Source organism: Gallus gallus, chromosome 7, assembly GCF_016699485.2.
Source record: "Gallus gallus isolate bGalGal1 chromosome 7, bGalGal1.mat.broiler.GRCg7b, whole genome shotgun sequence".
Lineage (NCBI taxonomy): Eukaryota > Metazoa > Chordata > Aves > Galliformes > Phasianidae > Gallus > Gallus gallus.
The window spans coordinates 30,669,334-30,691,259 of record NC_052538.1 but is presented as its reverse complement, the minus strand read 5'-3'; the positions used below and the strand labels follow the sequence as shown (position 1 = coordinate 30,691,259).

Genomic DNA, 21,926 nt, shown 5'->3' with positions numbered 1-21,926 from the left:
AGTTTCATGTGTCAAAAATCTACCACTTCCCTTAATTAGAGCAGCTATGCTGTCAAAAGAGGAGATTAAATTTACTGGGCATGATTTGTTCTCGACAAATCCATACTGACCAGTTCATCATAATCTTATTCTTAAGACATTTATATTTCAAGTAATGACTACTTCTTGTGTTTTTCTACATAATGAAATTAGGACGAGCGATCTATAATTTCCTTGACCTTTCTTTTGAGTTTTGTTGTGATGTATTTTTTTTATTACTGGGGTTTTATTTAGTTCTTTAGGACTCAGCCATTTCTCACACAGAGGGCAGTCACAAGATGCTCTGGCATTACTTCCTTTTCTATTCATACAGCCCTACTGACATGGAAACAGATGATTTACTGAAATATTTATTCTTCAGTCCATTCCTCTCCTGGCTGCAGACAGGAAGCAACAGCAGCACTGCACATTCCCCAGTAAGTATTGAGCGTACCTTCCATCCAGCTCCCACTTACTTCCAATCCATTTCTGTTATCCAATTCATTTTCCTATTGGCTAAAACTTAATTTGCATTCTCGGTATTATACTTTTGGGCATTCTTTTAAATACACCTTCAGTTACACGCTTGTTTCTAATTGCTGCAAAACAGTTTGGCAATAAAAAGATTCTGAACAATTCTGATGACGAGAAAAGATAAAAACGGCCATGTTTGATGTTTTCTCTTCGAAGTTTGAAGCTGCTGGCCCTACTAGCAATTAGTACAGATATCTATTCGGGATAGAAAGTGAACAAAGTAGAGTCCTGTTGGGCTCCAGCCTTTTGTACAGTCTTCCTTGGTAGCTTCCAGACCTTCCACACTCCTGTTTGCATGCAACGTGTTCACCAGAGGTGCAGCTATCAATTTGCTGAATTTGTTGAAATATATAGCAGAAATGTCTTTCCGCTATTGCTATTTTTTCCCTTCTCCTAAGAATCACAAACTTTATCTCTTTCTTTGTGATGATTTTGTAATTCAAATTGTCTACCACCATTAGAATCTTAGCCATTTTCTTCCTATTAATCAGCACCAAATCTAAACGAGCTTCCCACAGTAATTTTCTCCACCTCAAGAAACTAAATTATCCTCAACATTTATTGCACATTACTCAAACCCCATTTTCAAAATTGAATTTCCTCATTGGCTTTTCTACAGCATTCCTTACAAATGTTACTGAATGTAATTTTTATATCTCATTTAAGATTGTTACAGCTTGATTTTCCAAGGTATTAACATTATATAGGACTGTACATTTACAGCTAAACTTCAGCTGACTTCAAGTAAGGTTATGACCATTTGCCATTCTGAAAAATTAAGCCCCAGGATCTCAAGACAAATTCCATGCCCTCAACTCTGCAACTCAAAAATGCTATTTGAGAATTCTAAGAGTGTCTTACCTTGCTTCTATTCCCACCCTCCCGTCCCATCTCCAGTCTCCTCTCCTTACCCATAGATTCGTACGACTCCTTCTATTAATCCATTCTTTTCATTCCTCTTTTGCTCTCACATCTTTGCTCTCCATCTGACCCCAACAGCTTCCCTGGCACGCTGCTCAGGGCTGGTAAATGTGGATTAATGTCAGATGAGGGGCAAACTTCTTGCTCACTACTGTAAGGCCCGGCTTTATCTTGATAAAATCACTGTCACAGCTTTTACAGAAAGCATTCAGCTTCATCTTTTGTGCTTCTGACTCTGGAGGGAGCGGCACAGACTGGTCAGCGCAAGGCTCTACAAGCACACAAGTAACAGGCACAGATCCTCTAAGATTTTAATCAGTATAATCAGAGCTGTTTCCAGTATTCTTGTGCAGATGAGAGTTTTGGAAAGCCTAAGTTTAAGCTTGACCATCTCTGGCTGAGTGTTTTATGAGAACTGATAATGGCAAAAACTCACACAAGGCAAAAGCCACTGGAATTTCTTAATGAAGCAACCAACTTTAATGTTTCAAAAACATTTTTAGTCATAGAAATAAACTGGATAGTTACTGTCTAGCACTTCTTGTAAACTTGTGTACGTGAAGCAACGTTAAGCAACAATGAAGTTGCTGACCTTCACTCTGGGTAACCAATGTGCAGAAGAGAAGTACTTACAGTCGCCATCTATTTATTGAGAGTTTTGTTTTGATCACATTTTAAAGCTATGCTGACAGACCAGAGAGCACATCACCCATGCTGAAAGCAGATACCTCTCCAGGACACATTCACCATCAGGTGTACAAAAAAAAAAAAAAAAAAACCAACATTGCTCATTCAAACCATTTCATTTTCTGAAACCTCCATGTTGGTTCTCTGAATCTTGCTTCAATTCATCCTCCAAGACCCATTAAAAGAGATAGATTATAGGGGAGTGCAGTAGACAGTTGTCACCTTTAAGTATCTGAAATGGCAGAGAATCAATAACTCGCAACAACCTCTCTGTTCCTGACTCACCAACAGGTGTTTTGATTCAATTGCACTTCTTTTGTGAATTATGTCGTCCGTCCATCTGTTATTGCCCTACGTTCACTGCTGTCTACACTTCTGAGGTATGAGATAACTCTTTGCCAGAAGACAGCCTCTTGTCTGATGACATTTAAATGTAGGGAAAATGTCAGCTTTTTACTGTCAGATAGTAAAGTTGGATGCATTTTCTCAGATAAACTACAAACAGCTTAACTGGTAAAGTTCTGTGTAAACCTGATTTAGTGAGTGCATGTTTGTCTAAGCTCTCATCTTCTGCTGGTACACATTTAATTTTAAATCTGCCAGGCAATACCTGCTTCTGCTTGATTTGCTTAGTAATTCACCATCTGTATATTGTTTTCATTAAATATAACTTTCCTATAAAGCAACAAAAGCCCGAACAACTCACATACACATTGCATTTTTGAGATTTCATTATCACACTGAGCTTTTAATTGCGCAATGCAAATTGAGGGAAACTTGCAGTGCAGCCATATCAATAACAGATCTAGCAGAAAGCAAACTCCCCCATCTAAGAAGTTTTAATTTAGAATTATATTAAAATGATAACACTGCCAGGGAGGTTAAATAATTAATTTCTTCTCATTTTAATTGTAGACTATTATTTAATAAACAAAGTAATTTACCAGGTAATTTATTCTACTTCTTCATAGGCAGCTCATTTAAAGTCTAAAAATAAATTGCTAATTAAAACAGGATTCACTGTTTTAGAAACAACTCGTTTTCCTATAAAATCTTACAAGGACTATGGTAGAGCATCCACTGAGAATCTTTGAAGGGCAAGGAAGCTGCCAAGGAAAAGGAAATATTCTGGTAACTAAGAAGTCTTTTATCTCAACAATTAACAAAACACATAAATTTGTCACAAAAACCAACACTGGATCATTATAAAGAAACTTCGCTAAACATCCAGCACACAAAAGCTAACCAACTAGATCAGAGAAACATATGGTCCTTAGAAAATCATAAAGGGTTATCTACACAGCCCCATGCATACATTCAGATTGGAAACAAATTTCATACAATACAGCAATTCTACATACAACAGAAGAGCCTTAGACTTTCATCTTTGAAGTTTCTCCCTCGATGCATGGGGTGCTGCATCTCAAGCGCTTTCATGACCCTCATCAGGTAGAAGTACAACACGGTGGGGAGACGCATAATGAGAAAAGGAAGGGTTTGGTCTTTGCAGATCTTTTCTTTCTCTCTGACCACTTGTGGCCTCCCTGCCCACTGGCATCTGCATTTCCCAGGTCACCACTAGAAGCACCAGTAGCCTGAGTGTCTGTCTGAGACCCTCAACACCTGTTAGGAGCTTTGGCTGGGAAGATTTCAGAGTTGCCAAAGTCTCAGCACTAACTGGGAGAGGTGAAGGCAGATGGCATGCACAGAGGATGCCTGCGAAGCCCTCAAGGGGCTCCTCATGCCCCTCCATCCTTTTCCCATGGCCATGGATGTAACAAATAACGCAAAATTCTGTTCTCTTTTTATAGGCTTACCAGGCTGACATGCTGTTGGGCAGCGAGTCCACTCACTGAAAGGCGTAACGATGCAGTCCTTCTTGCAGGGCAGGAGACACGGTCGCACGGTCTCAGGTCTGGTGGAATCTGGACATCTATGAGTTCAAACACAGAGATACCATTTCACCAACAAAAAACAAATCTGTAGGGAAATGTTCAGCCCATGAGACTCTCACAGAGCTGTGAGACAGGCACAACACCACAGGAATCTCTCCTGCTCACAGCCAGCCTCATTTCCATTCCCCTTTGCACTCACATAACCAAACCAAAGTTAGAACACGTGCACGGATTTTAGAAAATATTGAGTTTGGCCTGATGACTACAGAGTAAACGTAACACTATCTGCTGCCTAAAACACAATGCTCACTGAAGCAAAAAGATATATTTATTACCAAAGCTAGCAGGTAGGTCTATGAGGCAGTACTGATTAACATGACATACAACAGCCTTTTATTCACTTGCAACTGTGCGTAAGGACTGATGAGATATTCCCCCACTTTTAAACCATGAGGAAAACCAAAAGCAGCTTGAAGCCATCTTTGTGCCCCTTCCTGAGGTGCAGGAAGAGCTTGCAGGATAGAAGCTGTATTCGGAAAGTTGTACTAGACAGTATGGGAAAAGAAATGTGATTTTTTTTTGTATCAATTTTTAACTCTGAAATGAAAAACATGTGATGCATATTCTAATAAATGCTTCAGACACAGACAATCAATATTTAAAAACTAAAAGAGTGGAAAAAGGACAACTTTATGGGAACAGGCACATCATGCATTTCAAGTAGGGGATCAGAAAGAGAATTACTCTTTTCTAATTTTCATTGATTTGTAGTAGAAAGATCACTCAGAAATACTTAGGAACACAAGCAATCTAAAATGATCAGAACTGAAAGAAGAATATGCCATTAAACCACGCTAGGAAAGAAAATAAACCTTGCAGTCATGATTTTGCTACTGAGATGGTAATAGGATACTGAAAGGTATAATTTAAAAGAAAATAAAGAGACATTTGTCCTCATTAAGTGTAACTATTCTAGGGGGCAGAATTCTGTTATCCGACCAGTAAGGTGCTGAAACATTTTTATGCTGAAATTCCAGCTTTATTCAACTTTCTGTGCCTCGCAACTGCCTTCAATTGCTGCGTAGGTTTTTATCATGAAATTGGGAAAAACGCAGAACACAAAGACTCAGCCCGCCAGCACACAAAGGTTATTAATTCCCATAATGTAGCCCATTTCTGAAGCCACATTAACAGTAGGCTTTTGCCACAGCAGTTCCAAATGCAGTATTACTTTGGGTCAGTTTTCATCAACTGAGACATAAACCATGTCAGTGGAACATCCATTTCCCCTCGGACTGTCTCAAAAAGTGGAGGGAGGAAAACCTATTTTAGACACTATATAGCTCTACAAACAATATGTTTAATTAGACAAAGTTGCAGCGTATCAATAGATTCTAGATATAAATGAGTATTAGATTTCTTTCCCTTTATTTAATTAATCTCATTAACCTCAAGAATTTTAATTAACTTTGCAGAAATCAACACAGTCTGCTTATACCAACAGGATTGTTTGAGAGCTACAATAAGAAATGAAACTCGGTTGTAAGTCTCTAGACTCATTATCAGTGGAAAAAATAATTAGCAGTGTCTTGATTTTTTTGATATTAAGGAAAACATCTGTGCTACTTATTTTCCTCATTTAGCAAAACAAAGCAAAATTCAGAATACTTGTACTGCAGAATACATAATTGTGTGGTGTTGGTATCGAATTATAACAGCCATATAAATCAACAGAATGATGCATATCACCAAGGTTCTGCCTCATCGTGGTGTAAATAAAATGCAAACTCTACTTATTTTTTTTCTATTTTATTAAAGCACTGTTAATAATGTATTAATGAATGTTATGTCCAAACGTACTTTGTGTTTTCCATACACCAGTCCTTGAGGAAAAGCATTTGCAAAAAAATCTGAATTAGAATAATAGAGGAGCTACAGCAAACAAGATCTATAGCACCAAAAGCAGGCATTTTCCTTGGATTTACTCATAAAAATTAAAAATGAGATAGAGACTCATTTTTGTTACACATTAATAACCTTTCAACAGTAGTGATGGAATAGCAACTGGAGAATAAGAGCAGAAAGGAAATTATTACTAAATCTGCTGTTTCCCTACGCTGTCTGAAAATACTTTTAAGTGTAATGTACCGTAACAAATTGTCACTCGAGCTCTACAGACAAAGGTGTAGCACTAATAACCTTTCTTTGAATACCTCTTAGGTGTAACGTGGCCAGAACCACTCCTCATGCAGAAAACTTTCCTGGTCTGCATGCCCACTCCACAGGTGGCTTCTCCACTCCAACTGACAGTTGCATTCAGTGCAGTTACCAGCACATCCTCAGAACAGGAGCTCCAGGGGGAGGTTTCCCAGAAGAAATGCACACACGGGTGATCATTACAGGCGCGGTGCTCCTGCAGGGCTCGGTCAGGAGGACAGGCTTTTCCACCTGGAAAGCATCAGAAGAACAAAATATTTTATGTCACAACATGTGGCAAAAGGAGGCAATGGAAAAAAAAAAAAAAAAACAACTGTAGTAGGTTCTCTTCACATCTTTTTTCTTTTTTTTTTTTTTTTTTTCATTTTCAAACTAAATAAATAAATAAAGCTTAAATAAAGCTGCTGACCTTTATGGCTGCAACAACAACTTTCTAAAATATTGTTTCCCCATTAAACTAGCCTTGCATAAAATTGCATTCCAACGCATAATGGAAACAGAAATAGGCAAAGTATATTTCTGAGTTACCTTATTGATACTCCCACACACAGCCAAGTTGATTCCATTTAAATGGCAGTATCGCTCAGCAAACACACAATTATCTTTAGAGACAAATTAAGCATTATTTTTATGCTCATTCTACTTGCTAATTTCCAAAGAAGGAACATCTCTTTTTAATATTTGGACTACATTCACGGAGCAATACAGACTGCTAACCCAGACTGATGGAAAATTGTTAATGCTAACTGATACAAAGTTAGTTAAAAGTCTGCAAATCAAGCAAGAAAAACCTGAAAGACTTTAGGTCTCAAGCCTTTATTTGTCTGAGGCAACATCCTCCAAATTCACGTGCAGAATTTGGTAAGATACGACAGTTTGTCAGGAACTTGTAATAAATCTACAAAATACAGGAGTAGGAACAGTCTCCCCAGAAGCCTTAACACTCTAGCCAGGGGTCTGAATTGAGCCCGTAAAAGCTGCAGACATTCATAGCTCAAAAGCTAGAGAGTAATGCAGTGAAATTGTAACCGTAAGCACTGTCATTTTTGGAAGAAAGAAGCAAAAATGACTACAATCAAAATCATTCTCTTCCAGGATGAAGGAACTGGCAACTTATGACACAGCAAACGTACATCAAAATTAAAGTTACACGTTTTGAAAGAACTGAAGTGCTGGGGCCAGACACCACACGACTCAGAGCACCTTTATGCTCTAACTAAAATCAACGGGAGATGAAGGCAATATTGCTCCTCAAAGGGATGCCGATCATCTTGCAGGACTGAGCCTTCTGAAATGAAGCATGACCCCAAAAGGCCTCATAACACGGAGGAAAGAGAGCAATAGGAATTTCTTAGCATGTTGATTTGGATAATTGCGCCACATTACTGTTCTCTTTTTCTTCTTTTTCATGAAAATGGACTGCTCCACATCGTGATCGGTCTCTGAAAGGTTTAGTGTGATGATGGAGTGGAAAATGCCCCTGGGTATCTTACTTTCCTGAAAACTTCTTGGCAGGAAAAACTGCAGATCAGTTATTGCTCGTGTGCTTGAGCACATGTGAAAAAAAAATACAATAAAAAAATATCTGGTCCATTAGACAGAATAAAAGGAAAAAAAAAAGGGAGAGAAAAAAAAACAAAGAAAGAAAAAAAAGATCTAACAAAACTTGGGCTTCCCACGGAAAAACTATGTGGGTTGTTTTTTTTTTTTTTTTTCCAACATCCACAGTAAGGAAGCTCTCTTAAATCACCAAGTGTAATAACACGGCAGTTTTAATTTCAGAAGATAAGTAATGCCTTTTGTAAGTAATGTCCGTTCAGCCTAGCAGTCCGCCAGCAAAACTGGCAGAAGGTGTTCAGAAAAAGCATGAGAGCTTGGGCACTTTCTGCAGCTCATTCACAACTTTCGTACAAGGGAAGCAGGACAGGACAACCCCCTAGTCCTTTTAGTCATCCTGTATGGACCTTTTAAGGACCTGCTGTTCATCAGTTCCTCAAATCCATTTTGAGACTGGCTGCCTCCACATTCACCTTTTGCACAAGCTTTCCGAAGTTTGCTGTGTTAATAAACATCTTTTAAAAAGTGATTTTAAAGCACCCTCTTCTAGTTTTATCAACTGCAATCTGGTTTTCATGTAATGGGATCTGGTGAACAGCTTGGAGAAAATGAGCCGAGGGTTTGAATTGAGGTCAGACTATGAGATGGCATCCAGGAGTGCCAAGAACACAGCCAAGGCCAACACTGTCTCTGTTGAGAGCAGACAAATGAAATACGATCTTCAAAGGCTAGCAGAGCTCCACAGACTTTGGTGGCTCGCTATGAGCTGGATATGAGTGTGTCAGGTTACATAACATTACCTTACTATTGTGACAGCACTATTAAATCCATTTTTTCTAAGTCTGCCCAACTTCTCATCTTCTGTGTGACTATGTATGGCAAAATACTTCATTCATCTTTAAAAATGTTCAGAAATACTTGGGGTACTTCACTGTATTAATGAATTATTCCTCTCTAGGAAGCCTGAAACAGTCAGTTCAAAGCAGTTTATTTCTGTTTAGTATGTTTCAGGTTATATAGTCTTGAGACCACTGAGCTTCTGCACTTCTAGAATTTATTTCTTCAACATTAGGAATAGCTCAGCTGTTACATTCACAGTTTCACATTAGTCTGTTATTTAAATTTTGTTCCCCCCATGGAAAATACAAAACCAACTTATTTTGCAGTTTAATTATTCTCTAGCACATAGACTTTTTTAGTAGTAGTTATTATCATTCAATCAACAATTACATAGCAGTTTTCATCCTGAAGGGTCCCAATTTTCTTTACAAGTGCCTATCAGGATGTTTATGTGAATACAGAACATTCATACGAGCAAGAGTTTGCAGGATCAAGTCCTTATACTGCCCCAGAAAGAGTGGGTGGTTTTAATGATAATTTACAAAGTGGCACTTAACAGAGCTTCTCCTGGACTAGATTTGCATCTGAAGTGTTTTGGTGATGGATTAGCTGCACACAGTGCTAACAATAGTAGACATTTTCTGTTGTGTCAACAAGGCTTGAGTCTGTTAGGCCTGTTCACGCTTTACGCATTTTTATGTGCCCACAGTGGTATCATTCAAATTCTTTGTGATAAACCAGTACAGAAATGCATTACTGTATGTGTAACCGAAGTTAGAAGACTATCATTTTAATAAGACATAATCCGTGTAAACAATTGTATCACTGTGATGTTGGTACATTAAACTTGAGGTACATGATGCGTCCATGAACATCCAGCAGAAATTATGTATATTCATCAGAAGTTGTTTACTTATTCCAACAGAATAACAAGGTTAATACATTTCAGGTTTGCATTTATAAAAGAAACAGGTCCTTTTCTATTTCCTTGTTTGACACAGCTCACTGTTCTCTTCTAAATCAATACTAATACGTTACCATATAAAAACACTTCCATGTCAAGCTGTAATTTCATTAGTATAGGATGTAGCTCTCCTGAACAAATTCACACCCAGACCTAGCCCTAAATATACAATAATTCACAGGCTAAAGTAAATAATTTTGACCATGGCAGAATTTCTCTAAATAACACAAGCATCTGTGATTAATTCAAGCCTAGATAGATCTTTTAGTTGCTAGGCATGAAGGACAGACAAGACGTATTATTTCTCATTGCTTCAGTATTAGCATTTGCTCTGATCTAAACACAGCTTGGCAGAGGAACACAAGTCAATTCATTAAACAAACAAATAGCAACTAATTTAGAAAATTTACCACTTACCCTCTGCTGGAAGTGCCAAGATGGACCTACTCCTGCTTTGGCTGCCCTCCGCGCTTTTACTGGAGCACGAATGGGAGCATGGGGACCACTGGGACCACTCACTGAGCACGCAGTCCGTTGCACAAGGGATTTCACAAGCCATGACATCAGGACGTGGAAGCTCTGAGCAAAGGTGATATGGTACTTCTTCACCTAGAGCAAACAAAACAAAACAAAACAAACAGAGGGAAGTTTGACTTGCTTTGCTATCAATGCTTTCTATCATACAGAGTGACTTTCTGTCAAATATCTGCCCAGCAGTGAAGGAATATGCTACAAAAGAACACACTGTTTGGCTTCAGGCTTGAAAGTAGAATAGCTGAACAACCACCTAAAGGATTTCTTCAGAAAATAAAAATAAAAAACTATAACTACAGAACCTATTTCCCACAACATAAATTATGCAGGTCCCTACAGAAGACAGTTTTCTTCTGCCTGCAGGTCAGAAAAGCGTCTGATAGACGTTTTGGTCATTCTCCTGCAACCCCCTAGAAGTGACCATGTACCACTTCTGAATGTGCTAGGAGATCCAAAATAACAGCTCTACTAAACCAACCACATCCAAGAAGAAATACCTTCTATGGGAACGAACTAAGGGACAAGGACTAGAAGTACACATCCTGATGAGAAGCATTCTCTTTAAATTCCTGTTCAACATGAATGCAGGAAATTGGAGGGTTGAGGACAGACCTACCAACCAAAAGGTCGGCTGGCAGAGTGAGCAGCAGAACAAAGCACACAGGAAGGATGCTGGGTGGAGCAGAAGACATAGGGCTGCTGTTTTAAAAAGTAAAATAGAATACAATTCTACTTTAACAAAGGAATAACAATGGAGATGTCCAGCAATTTCATTAATTGCGTAGACTTTATGAGGACACTGTAATTGACAAAGTTGCATAGAGCGTAACTCTTTGGCACACCTAACATATAATAAACATAATTCAAACAATGAACAGATATGATTGAATTTGTTACACTGCTCTCTTGCCCAGTGTTTCTGGGCCCACATGAATTATCAGATACACATCTGAAATTTCTGGAAGCTCAAATCTTCCTGTTTAAAAAGAAGTTCACACTGAACGTTACCTCTTTTACCTCTATAATAGCTATAAAGTTCTCCATTCTCCTCTGAAGTTTCTTTAATTATGAATTCAGGAAAAAAAAACATAATGACTATCCAAGCTCAATTATACTTAGAAAAGTAAAATAAAATTTATAATGGCAACAACAGAGTAACACTGGCTCTTCCACATCACTTTACAGAACAGAGTCTGTAACGAGGCAGCCCAAGACGCAATTATAAGCACAAGGATAGAAATCTGGATTGCTTTTGCAAGACAATACATGTACAAGTGTGTAAATAAGAGAAGGAGGCTGCGACTGAGACTGCATAAAGCTGTCAGTAGTGCAGTCCTATTATCTGCAGTTGCATCCCTAAATGAAGACAGGCTCATCGCCCTCAAGGCACAAATAAAACTTTTCAAGCATATTATAAGAAGGAACAGAGAACCCAGCCAGGCAATCTGACTGCAAAAAAATACGTTTAAAAATACTTTCTCTTTTTCCTTGCACTTACGTTCATTGGGAAGGGCTTGAAATGCCCACTCATTGTTCCTCTATTTGTTCCAAGGCTGCTGGATAACAAAATCAAGACCAAAGCCCCCCTTCTTAGAGACAGCCCCAGTTCTGAGCAGCACAAGTCTTTTCGTGCTGTATTTGGCAACCCCTGCAAACCATGCTTAAACCCTTTGTTTTGATTAGTCCATTATTACCATTGCTCACACAATGCTGACAACTATCTTCAAACAAAACCAGCATTAAAAAACAGAAACAAACAAACAAAAAAACCAGAAAAACCTGTAAGCCTTATTCCAGCTGTCTCCTTGAGACATTTTAGTGTCAAAATCCCGGCTAACATTTTGACAGCCTGTCTGTTAAGCAGCAGATAACATGAGGGTTTCCTAGGCAGACTTGATTTTAAGAGTCATTGGTAGAGTAAAATCAAGAGATTATAAGCTTTAGTGAAGTACCATAAAACACTCATCCTCCCCCACCATTGCTTCCAGTCACAGGGAGGCATGGGAGCCTTCCCACTGACGCCTCCATGACTTCCCAAAGATCACCTCTAAGCACCCAGCACCCCACCTGGGGTGGCTTCTTCCACCCACAAGCCTGGGTGAAAGCAGACATTTGCATTCCCCAATTCTGGCAAAGCAGCAAGATCTGCTTTCTGCTTCTCTACGTGTTTTTCACATAGGATTTATAACAGGTGACAGCAGCAGCAGCACTGCGAACAGAGGCTGCAATTCAAAGTTCTTCAGCAAAAGGGAGATTTGAGTTTTGCTATAGAGAGAGTACCAATGATTGCATGAAGGTACAATTCAACACTCAGTTTGATCTACGTTATAGCTCTGCTTGCTGTGTACAGGTTTAATTGCTGGCTGTTATTAACGTGGAAGTGCACCGCTCTGTATCAACTGCCTAGCACAGAGATCTCAGAAAACCACCATATATTACAAGAGAAGGTAATACCTCTGACTTCCTATGAAAAAAATACTCTAACAGGATACATATCAAATGTGCTTTATGCACCGTCTCAGACTTACGAAAGATATTAAATTCTCCAGAGCTTTTAAATTGTCCACCCAAAACCTTAAAGGTAGAATTCTTATTGCAGATGTTCACAATAACCTTTCTAGGGGAGGCTTCCTCTTGGCTAAATAACACTTTAAGCACCCGAATTACCTAAACGCAATACCAACTCCCCTCCAAGTATGTGTTTAGATCTCATGCTGTAATATCTGAAATCAGCCATGGAGAGCCATGGGGTGGCAGGGAAGGATGCAGTCCTTGTGGAAGTTGCTCATCTTTCAGGAAAACCAAGCAAGAGACAGCACTGACAATGACTGTCGCAACTCTGCTCTCTAGTCAGAATTTTTAGAATAGAAATGATGACACCACTGTGGAGTTCATCTTGTAATAACCAGGAGTTAAACTCAGTGACAGCTCAGAGCACAGCGGTATTTCTTCAGGTCTCCCATCTCTCCCAGTCAAAACCCTCTCTTAACGTGAAACTGGCTCTTGCCCACAAATTGCTGCAGTGCTGGTATAAACTCAGAGCACTGCTCATCCGTAAACACCCCCACCCAAGGCAGAAGAGCAGAAGACACTTCTAATGAAAAACAAAAGGTTCTTTGGTTCTTGAGGTGTTCTCTCATCAGCGTGGAATGGATCCAGCCCATCCAACCCACCTCAGGGGTTACTGGCACAGCCCTCATTGCCTCTCTTCAGGTCTCACTTGCTCATTTCATCTTTTTCCCACCTTGACATTGGCAGAGTGCCCAGGATTAGTCTCAAGGAACTGCGTTTGCTCTGATGAGTATTTTCTCTGCTGTGACCCTCAGGAGTACAAAGCCAAGCAGCTGCTGAGATGCAGCTGGAGGACTGCTGAGGACGATACCTGATCGACTGAAGAGCTTCGTCCTCACGCTGAGAACACTTGGGTGGAAATTAAGTGGGGCTCTCATCAGAGTGAACCTTGGGAAATGCTTTCTATCCTTGCAAAACTGCTGCTAACCCAACCACAAGTGGAAAGCACTAGCTGCAAAACTGAACTTCTACCTGCATTTTATGAGTCACAGTTGTTAATGTATGCTACATGAGTTACACAACAGATAACGTTTTCAATGAAGATTGAATCCCTTTTCTTCCATTGTTAGAGTGCAATAATTATGAAAGACAAACACAGAATTTTTGCAAATATATTTGGTAATGAAGTTGATTATAACCTAACGTGCAGGTTCTGTATTTGAATTAACAAGTCAACAGAAGGAACTACATAGAGAAACACACCGAGTTGAGTTTTTGGTTCATCGTATAAACAAATGAAATTCTTTCCCAATGGACAAAACAAAACAAAGAACAACAAAGAATTCTGCTTGAAATAAAAAGTTTGGTTTTTTCCAGAATTTTTTGTTCTAACTGCCTTTTCCATTCTAGAAGAAGACACTTTCACGGTCTTGAATAAAGCACTAAATGGTGAGATACTGAATAAACAGCAACACTTCACCCCACAGCAGTTCAGCATTAGACCCATCTGCCTACTTTGCATGACACCTCTCAGGAATCTCAGCTCCAGAGCAATATTCTTGTTCTTTCCAGCAACCCATGTGCCCATATCCTGTGACCCAGCTAATGACACCTGCACAGGTGTCCCTCCTGGCTGGGAACAGAAGTATTGCAACATGGGGAATGTCCACAGGCCAGCATATGACGAAAGCAGCAGAACTACAAAACCTGTTAAGACAGTAGGAATGGAAAGAAGGTCAACAAACTGAGTATTCACCACCATACCGTTCTCACCTTTTAGAAAAGAGAATTTAAAACATTATTTTGTAGATTTCAGGTTTGTGTACGTGCATGGAGTCCCGGCCCTGCATCACAGAAGGGCTTAATCATAGAATGGCCTGGGTTGAACAGAACCACGGCGATCCTCTAGTTCCAACCCCCTGCTATGTGCAGGGTCGCCAACCACCAGACCAGGCTGCCCAGAGCCACATCCAGCCTGGCCTTGAATGCCTCCAGGAGTGGGGCATCCACAGCCTCCTTGGGCAACCTGTGCCAGTGCATCACCACCCTCTGTGTGAAAAACTTAATGTTACATTTCAGATGGTTCTGCAATGCTACCTGTAAGTTCAGGAAATTTATATTTTTGCACAAGTGACTGCTGCAAAATGCTGCATATTTAATGACAATTACCAGTTTGACATCAATATTTCTCCTTGTAGCATTTCGAATTATTCAGTGGAAATAATGAAGCCGTCATCTAAAATACTATATGTATCGTAAAATTTTATTTCCCACTTAAATCTCAGAGAAGAATGACAATAAACTTTGATTAAATACTTGCCTGTAACAGAATAAGATGTCAACAGGCAGTAGTAAATTCACAGGAATTCATATTGACTGCGTGCCACTTCGCTAACGGCAACCACAGTCTGAGAGAGCTGTCTGCTGGCAGTATCTCGGCTCATGCATCTCATCAACTAACAACAACATTACACTTAAAAGTAATAACACTAACACTACAACAACAGGAGAGATTGCCTATAACTGTTTTCAATGCGTTCGCGCTGTAACAATACCACTGGTTGTCTTCGGCTGGTTCTGCCAGCCCTGGAGATAAGTGAGAACATGCAGGGGCTGTCCTGCCCAGACATCCCACATTTGAAGAAAGGCTGAGGGAACTGGGCTTGTTTAGGTTGGAGAAGAGAAGGCTCCAGGGAGACCTCATTGGGGCCTTCCAATATTTGAAATAACCATATAAACAGGAGGGGGAACGGCTGTTTATGAGGGTAGACAGTGACAGGACAAGGGGAAATGGTTTTAAACTGAGACAGGGCAGGTTTAGGTGAGATATTAGGAAGAAGCTTTTCACTCAGAGGGTGGTGACGCACTGAACAGGTTGCCCAAGGAGGCTGTGGATGCCCCATCCCTGGAGGCATTCAAGGCCAGGCTGGATGTGGCTCTGGACAGCCTGGTCTGGTGGTTGGCGACCCTGCACATAGCAGGGGGTTGGAACTAGAAGATCATTATGGTCCTCTTCAACCCAGGCCATTCTATGATTCTATGACTGTATGATTTGCTGCCTTCAGCACTTCACTGAAGTTCATGGCTCCTGGCTGACTTTTGCTAATGCTGGTCAATAGGTAAGAACAGCTGAGAAGAGCGGTGTCAGTTTGTCAAAGCAAGCAGTGGTGTATGGAATAAAATTAATTGCAGTGGTCCATCACTATTATCAGAGTCCCATAGCAGAAAGGACAAATGAAATGGCAATGAAGACGAATGGAGGTAAAGATCTATCCTGAGAAAAGATGGAGAGAAGAAAAAACTGGTATTCATAATGGAAAAGAGGAAATAAGCACTAATGCAACCAGGATCATTTTGAGGAAAAAAAGAATAGACGATACAATCATGAAGGGTTTGAATCAAAAGGCTTAGCTAAAATGCAATTAGGAAAACCAATGCATTAGATTAGAGAAAAAACACTTTCAGCTGCATAATGCATGGGGAAGAAAAACAATAAAGTTTTGGGTAATAGGGATAAATAGAAATAAAATAAAAAGGTATGAAAACAGAGTCAGAATAAATTTGAAAAAGAAACAATATGCCTGTAAATACATTATGAAGGCACTGCAAAATCAGCAGGCTGGCCCTCATCCCTCCACCACCGCCCATCCCTTACAGCTACGTGCAGCTGGGCTCCCTTACGACCATTACAGTGCTTATGAGAAACAGATGAAGTGTATGGAAAGATGAGCTATTTCTTCTTCTTTCCCACACATCTTCCACTGCAATTTGGACTGTTTAGCCACAACTGTTTTTTCCCTTTTTGTTTATGTAAATATACATACGAAAATTGATTTGTGGCTCCAAGGAAGCTCCATGAAAGCGAGCCCTGGTGAGAGGCACTTCAGCAAGCAGCCAACAAGCCTGCAGAGAGCACCCCAGGTATACCACTATGGAGTATGCTACAGCAGCCACCAGTCTCAAAGTTAAAAAATAATAGAGCTGCAAGAGCTCCCTACACAGCACACTGGCTCCAACGTATTTCCTACCTCTCACACAAAGACAAGTAGTCATTTTTTAAAAACTGCTGTGCATTCACCTGCTGGGCTTGGGAATAAGAGCAGAAGAATTAATTCTATCTTGTGGTTGCACATACGACTGCTCCTGAATTAAGAGGAATTGCTCACGTGGCACCTGAAGGTAAACATGAGCTTGCTGTATTCACAGAGAAGAGCACATAACTGCAAGTGGCTGTTCCTAATAATTGGTGTTCTGTTCCCTCCTTTTTTACCCCCCTCTCCTAATATCTTTTTCTTTTCCTTCATTATCCCTACTAATTATAAGTGAACAAATCTACACAGGTGGGTTGATCAAGACTGATTACAATTAAGATTTATTATTGAAACCGATGTTGTAGTATAACTGAAGCAGGTGTCCCTCTGCTTTCTTCCCAGTGTTGCTTTGTTCAAAATGCCAACCAATACAAAGTACTGCAGAAACCAATTATGCAAGCAAGTCAAATGCATTTAAATGCCATAAATATACGTGTGATTCCAAAACTTTAAGAAAAAAACAACTGTGATGAATTGACTTATTTATTCCAATAGCATATAGAGTCCACTTCATCTTAAACACCTGTACAGCGGGACATGTCGATTCCAGTGGAGTTATTCCAGCATTTCAATTTAGAATAAAGAAGGTGATGTTTTATTCTCTGTGCATCACAGCCAGAAATTTCTACACTCAATTTCCACAGAATTAAGGTGCCATCTTCACACTCAAGACCCCCACAAAAAAAAAAATAATAATAATAACAGACATATTACACAGGGCAAACTACAGTAATGGTGCTCTCAAACAGCAAACAGCCCAATAAAGAAAAGTCATAAGAGCATGGAAAAGTGCAATGCTTTTATACCTACTGTTTTGATTATGATTACTTTTTTTGTTCTGATTATGCTCCCCTTAAGAATGATGTACCTTGCTGGCTCTTCATAGTCATCAAGGCCATGACTGACTATTATCCACGCAATATTCCCAAATAAGAGTTAACAATTTGCCACACAGTGTGGAAACCTTTTTCTCCTCTTCTCTTCTAGCCACAGAAATCAGCCCAAGAGGGAGTTTTAATCAACATAAGACTGAAAAATTGTAAACAAGAGTGCAACAGAAATGGTTTATCTAAGCTGGCAAAAGACTTGTTTTCAGAGACAGTGAATGCTAATGATAATAAATAATTGCAAATACCATCTGGAATCTTTGAAAAACATCTTTCTCCAAGTCTGAAATTGAATCTCCACAGAAAGAGGATCAATGCAAAAGAAAATGGAAACAGTAAATTAAAATTAGATTTATGCCAACCTCTTAAAAATAAGTGCTCATTTAAAAGCAGTTAAGACAAAAATGTGTTCTTAGTTCAGATGCAGAGTGCGACCCAATTACATGCAGCCACCCAGAGCTCCCACAATCCATCAGGCAATGCTCAGAGCATGCAGGGCCAAATACCAGGCTATACTTACTTTTATTAGCGCCACTAACAGTAATAGTTCATTTTTCAATTTTGCCTCTAACTGATGCACCAAACTCAGAACACGCTGTACTCAAATGTCCTGCTTAGCTTTAAAAGCTCACACGACAAGACATGCAGTAACACAGACTGACCACCGGCCAAGGGGCTCAATGAAGGACTGAAATACGTTCTAGACGAAAGCAACACATCTCAAACCATTCAGTTTTTGAATAAAAGCTATCATTGTACACACAGCTTTTGCTAGCTATCAAATTATACGTCTCAACTGCATAAGATAGTTTTCAGAGACATTAAGATACTCCTAGCTAACCTCACCTATGCTTGAACCATTTTAAAGTTGTAAATTTTAGAGAAACAAGTGTTTAATCCCACTGTGTTTTGTGTAGATCATGTAGTACTTCAAATGGGAAGACATCAAATATAGGAACCAACGCAAATACTATTTTCTGTGCACTTCTCCTTTGCCCATGAGGTAGAACTTTAATTACATCATAAATAACGATGCCTACATGTTAAGTCAGTACTGCATCACTCCTTTAGTGCCATTTACAGTGCATCTGGCCTCCAAAACTGCTTCATCCTCTATAAATGATAATACAGTCACGCTGATTACACTGTAACAACAGCTTAGTCCTGTTTACACCTCAGCTACAATGGCATCAATACAAGAATTTAAAGGCAAGAAGCATTTATCATGACCTAAAATATGGAAGGGTTACTTAGAAGTTTCCCGTTATTTTCTGTCTCCAGAAAACGTACACAGATTTACAGCTGATAAATGTTCTTGGCCTGAAGCTTGCTCTAGATCAAGCAGCACTCTCCTCTTCCTTTTTCTCAGTTGGCAAAACTATTTTCCATAGAAGCGCTCGTTCTTTCTCCACCATTCTGATGACACAAGTGCTGTCACTGAGTGCTGACACAGCAAGGTGGAGCGTATTGGCAGCACTGGCTGACACTATCATACTCACTGGGAACTGGGGCACTGCCAGTAGAGCAGCACTCACCACGAGACAGATGTCGTGCCCCCAAACCTCTGCTCAGCAGGACATACTGCCCACTGCGTTCTTTCAGAGCTCTAATGATGCTGGATCACAGCAGCTGACTCCAGAAAATGGCACATGGAGCTGGACTACTGGCATTCCACCCACTGCTGGCTCCCTTGCTGAAACCAAAATGCGTGTGTGTGTCTACAGCTGTTCACTTGTTTCAGACCAAACAGGTGGGGCTACAGGCTTGAAGCCTGCATTAAAAGGACTTCTTAAAAAGGCTTATCCTGCAATCATCTGCTCAGGGTATGCCCGCTGCTTACAGAGAAAAAAAGTGAAGATGATGATAAATGCACAGTAACTGGAGAAAACAGGAGAAGGAATTGACTTTGATGTCAAAACGTGTTCAAAGTTGGGGTTCTCAGGGTGCTGAAGGCGGGCCTATGTGCTGAGCTGGCTCTTCAGAGCAACAGCAGCTGCTCTCCCAGTAAGCCTGCGGTGCTGACCTGGTCCTTCTTTGAGCTGCTTCACAGCAGCAAAACAACAAAAAAAAAGATGTATGAACTGTAAAGAGCCCAGATAGATAGCAGCCAGTCACTCCCTCCCAGGTTTTCCAGCTGTTGTTAGAGAAGTACTATTTTAACTTTGCTACTAGATTAAAGGAAAACACAGAATCAGTAAATGGAATCAAATGAAGGCTTCCCTCCCCCTTTCTAAACAGTTGGAACTGTCAGGACTGTCAGGAGGCATTTGGGCACACTTTTCAAATATAAGAACTGAAACAGAAAAAGCAGAGAAAATCTGGATAAAATTTGGTTTTCTACCGCTAAATTTCTTTGCATGAAAAAAGCAATAACCTCTCAGCAACTCAGAAAATATTTCTGTTCTGATTATTCAGCTATTAAAATGGGAAAGTGCCATTTTATGACAATTGCTTTCGGCAGGAGATATTTTACACTGATATTCTCAAGGAATATGCACATAAGGAAGAACAATATTAAAACCTTCAGCGTTAATCTGTATTTTCAAAGCTAAGCACATTTTGACAAACCTTCTAATAGACAGTGTTCGAAATTCATAACGTATATGAGCATGATTACATTACTCTAATTTATTTTTTATCCTCTCATGCACAGCAATAAAATTTTACCTTTGAACTTATATTTATTACAACTTTTACTCAACGGAGGGCATGCAGGCACAGAAATATAATAAAGCTCTGCTAATTCCATACATTATTGAAATCCTAACACTGCAAATGCTACCTTACTGTCTTCATGCATACTTAAAATTTCAATTCAGATGCTATTTCATTCAAAGGGCAACTTAAGCAACAGCAAATGCTTCTTTTAGGTTTGTAGATTAACGGAGCGAAATTACATTTTATATATTTGGAGAAAAAGTAAGGGATACTGGTATTTGTTTAGGTGTTGCAAGTGAAAATCTGATAGATGCTAAATAATTGAGTGCTCCAGCCATCAGACTCCTAAGCACTACACAACCGTAGAGCAGGGCAATGCTAGAGCATAACCTTTGCTTACCCCTCAGCAGCTGCAGACTAGGTCTAATTTCAAAGGTAAAAATCCCATTGGCTCCACCAAATGGGGAACCATATAGCTAGCTATGCAGCTTCAAACTATAGGAAACACAAACAGGTGAAAGCATGGGAAGAATTTAGCCAACCCGGAAAACTCAAAGGGCAACCCAGTGAACACCTGTGAGATGTGTGCAGAATACAAGTCTCCACACTTGTGTGGAGCTACCTGCTGTCAGATGGAATAATACCAGGGAGGAACCACGAAGATCAGGTGAAATCTAACCTTAAAACGATGAAGGTCATCATGTAATAGTAATGATACGTGGCCAATGAAAACATGACAACTGACAAACAAGACAAATTCTGAATGTCTCTTGACATGGTTGACATAATACTGAGTGATATGGCAATACAAGTCAGTGAAGTGGCAGCTCCTGCAACTAAATACATGATGAAGTGTGAAAGTTGACTCAAACTACAACTGTAATATTGGCACAACTTTCTTTTTATTCCAAAAGGTCACTTCACACATTAGCTCCAGCTTCATTGATCAGCAGCTGAGATAACTGCCGCTCACACGCGCCTCAGTCACTGGGAAAAAAGACAAGCGGATGACTTTCTGCATACTATGGCCTCATCACATTTCAGGTAATTGTTCAATCAAAGATAAGGCAAAAATGGGGGAAAAAAAGGCCTGCAGAATAGAATACTCTAAAAATATAACAGAAACAACCACCTTTATACTCGGTACTGAGGGATCAAAATTACAGCACTATTATTAGTGCTGTAATTACACAGCTAGGACTCAAAATTGCATTCTGCTTACCTGGAAACATGGCCACATGATGCCCGATGACTCCTGAGCCCAGAGAAGCAGACCTCCCATTTGTGGTCAGGCACTGAATGCCCAAAGGACTGCACACCCAAACTGAAGTCAGGCTTCTGGAAACCTGCTCAGTTCCCACCATGCACACATCCCTTACACAGATTTCCTGGCCACCACCAAAGACTGAGCCTGATACTTCATACCTAAAAACCTTATCAAGAAGAATGAAATACAAGTTCTCTGCTTGTGAGTCATCAGCAGTCAGCATATCCTGGCAAGCCAGCTACAAGAAAGAAATGCAAACAAATATATTGACCACATAGAGATTTTTGGCCATGAAATACCCAAACAGGCTGGAGGAAATGCATTGAGGGCCGGATCAAAACTCCA

The 21,926-nt window shown here is 39.9% G+C and overlaps 1 protein-coding gene across 13 annotated transcripts in view; it reads right to left on the bottom strand.

Annotated features, from left to right (window-relative positions):
* Window positions 1–21,926, bottom strand: part of THSD7B (thrombospondin type 1 domain containing 7B) — a 481,009-nt gene that overhangs the window by 128,343 nt on the left and 330,740 nt on the right. For all 13 annotated transcript variants that reach the window (XM_046944128.1, XM_046944125.1, XM_046944127.1 and 10 more), the window contains 3 exons: window positions 10,051–10,242; window positions 6,269–6,503; window positions 3,978–4,093 (listed from right to left, as the gene is read on the bottom strand). In XM_046944128.1, coding sequence (XP_046800084.1) covers window positions 3,978–4,093; window positions 6,269–6,503; window positions 10,051–10,242 — 543 coding nt within the window. The remainder of the gene's footprint in view (window positions 1–3,977; window positions 4,094–6,268; window positions 6,504–10,050; window positions 10,243–21,926) is intronic.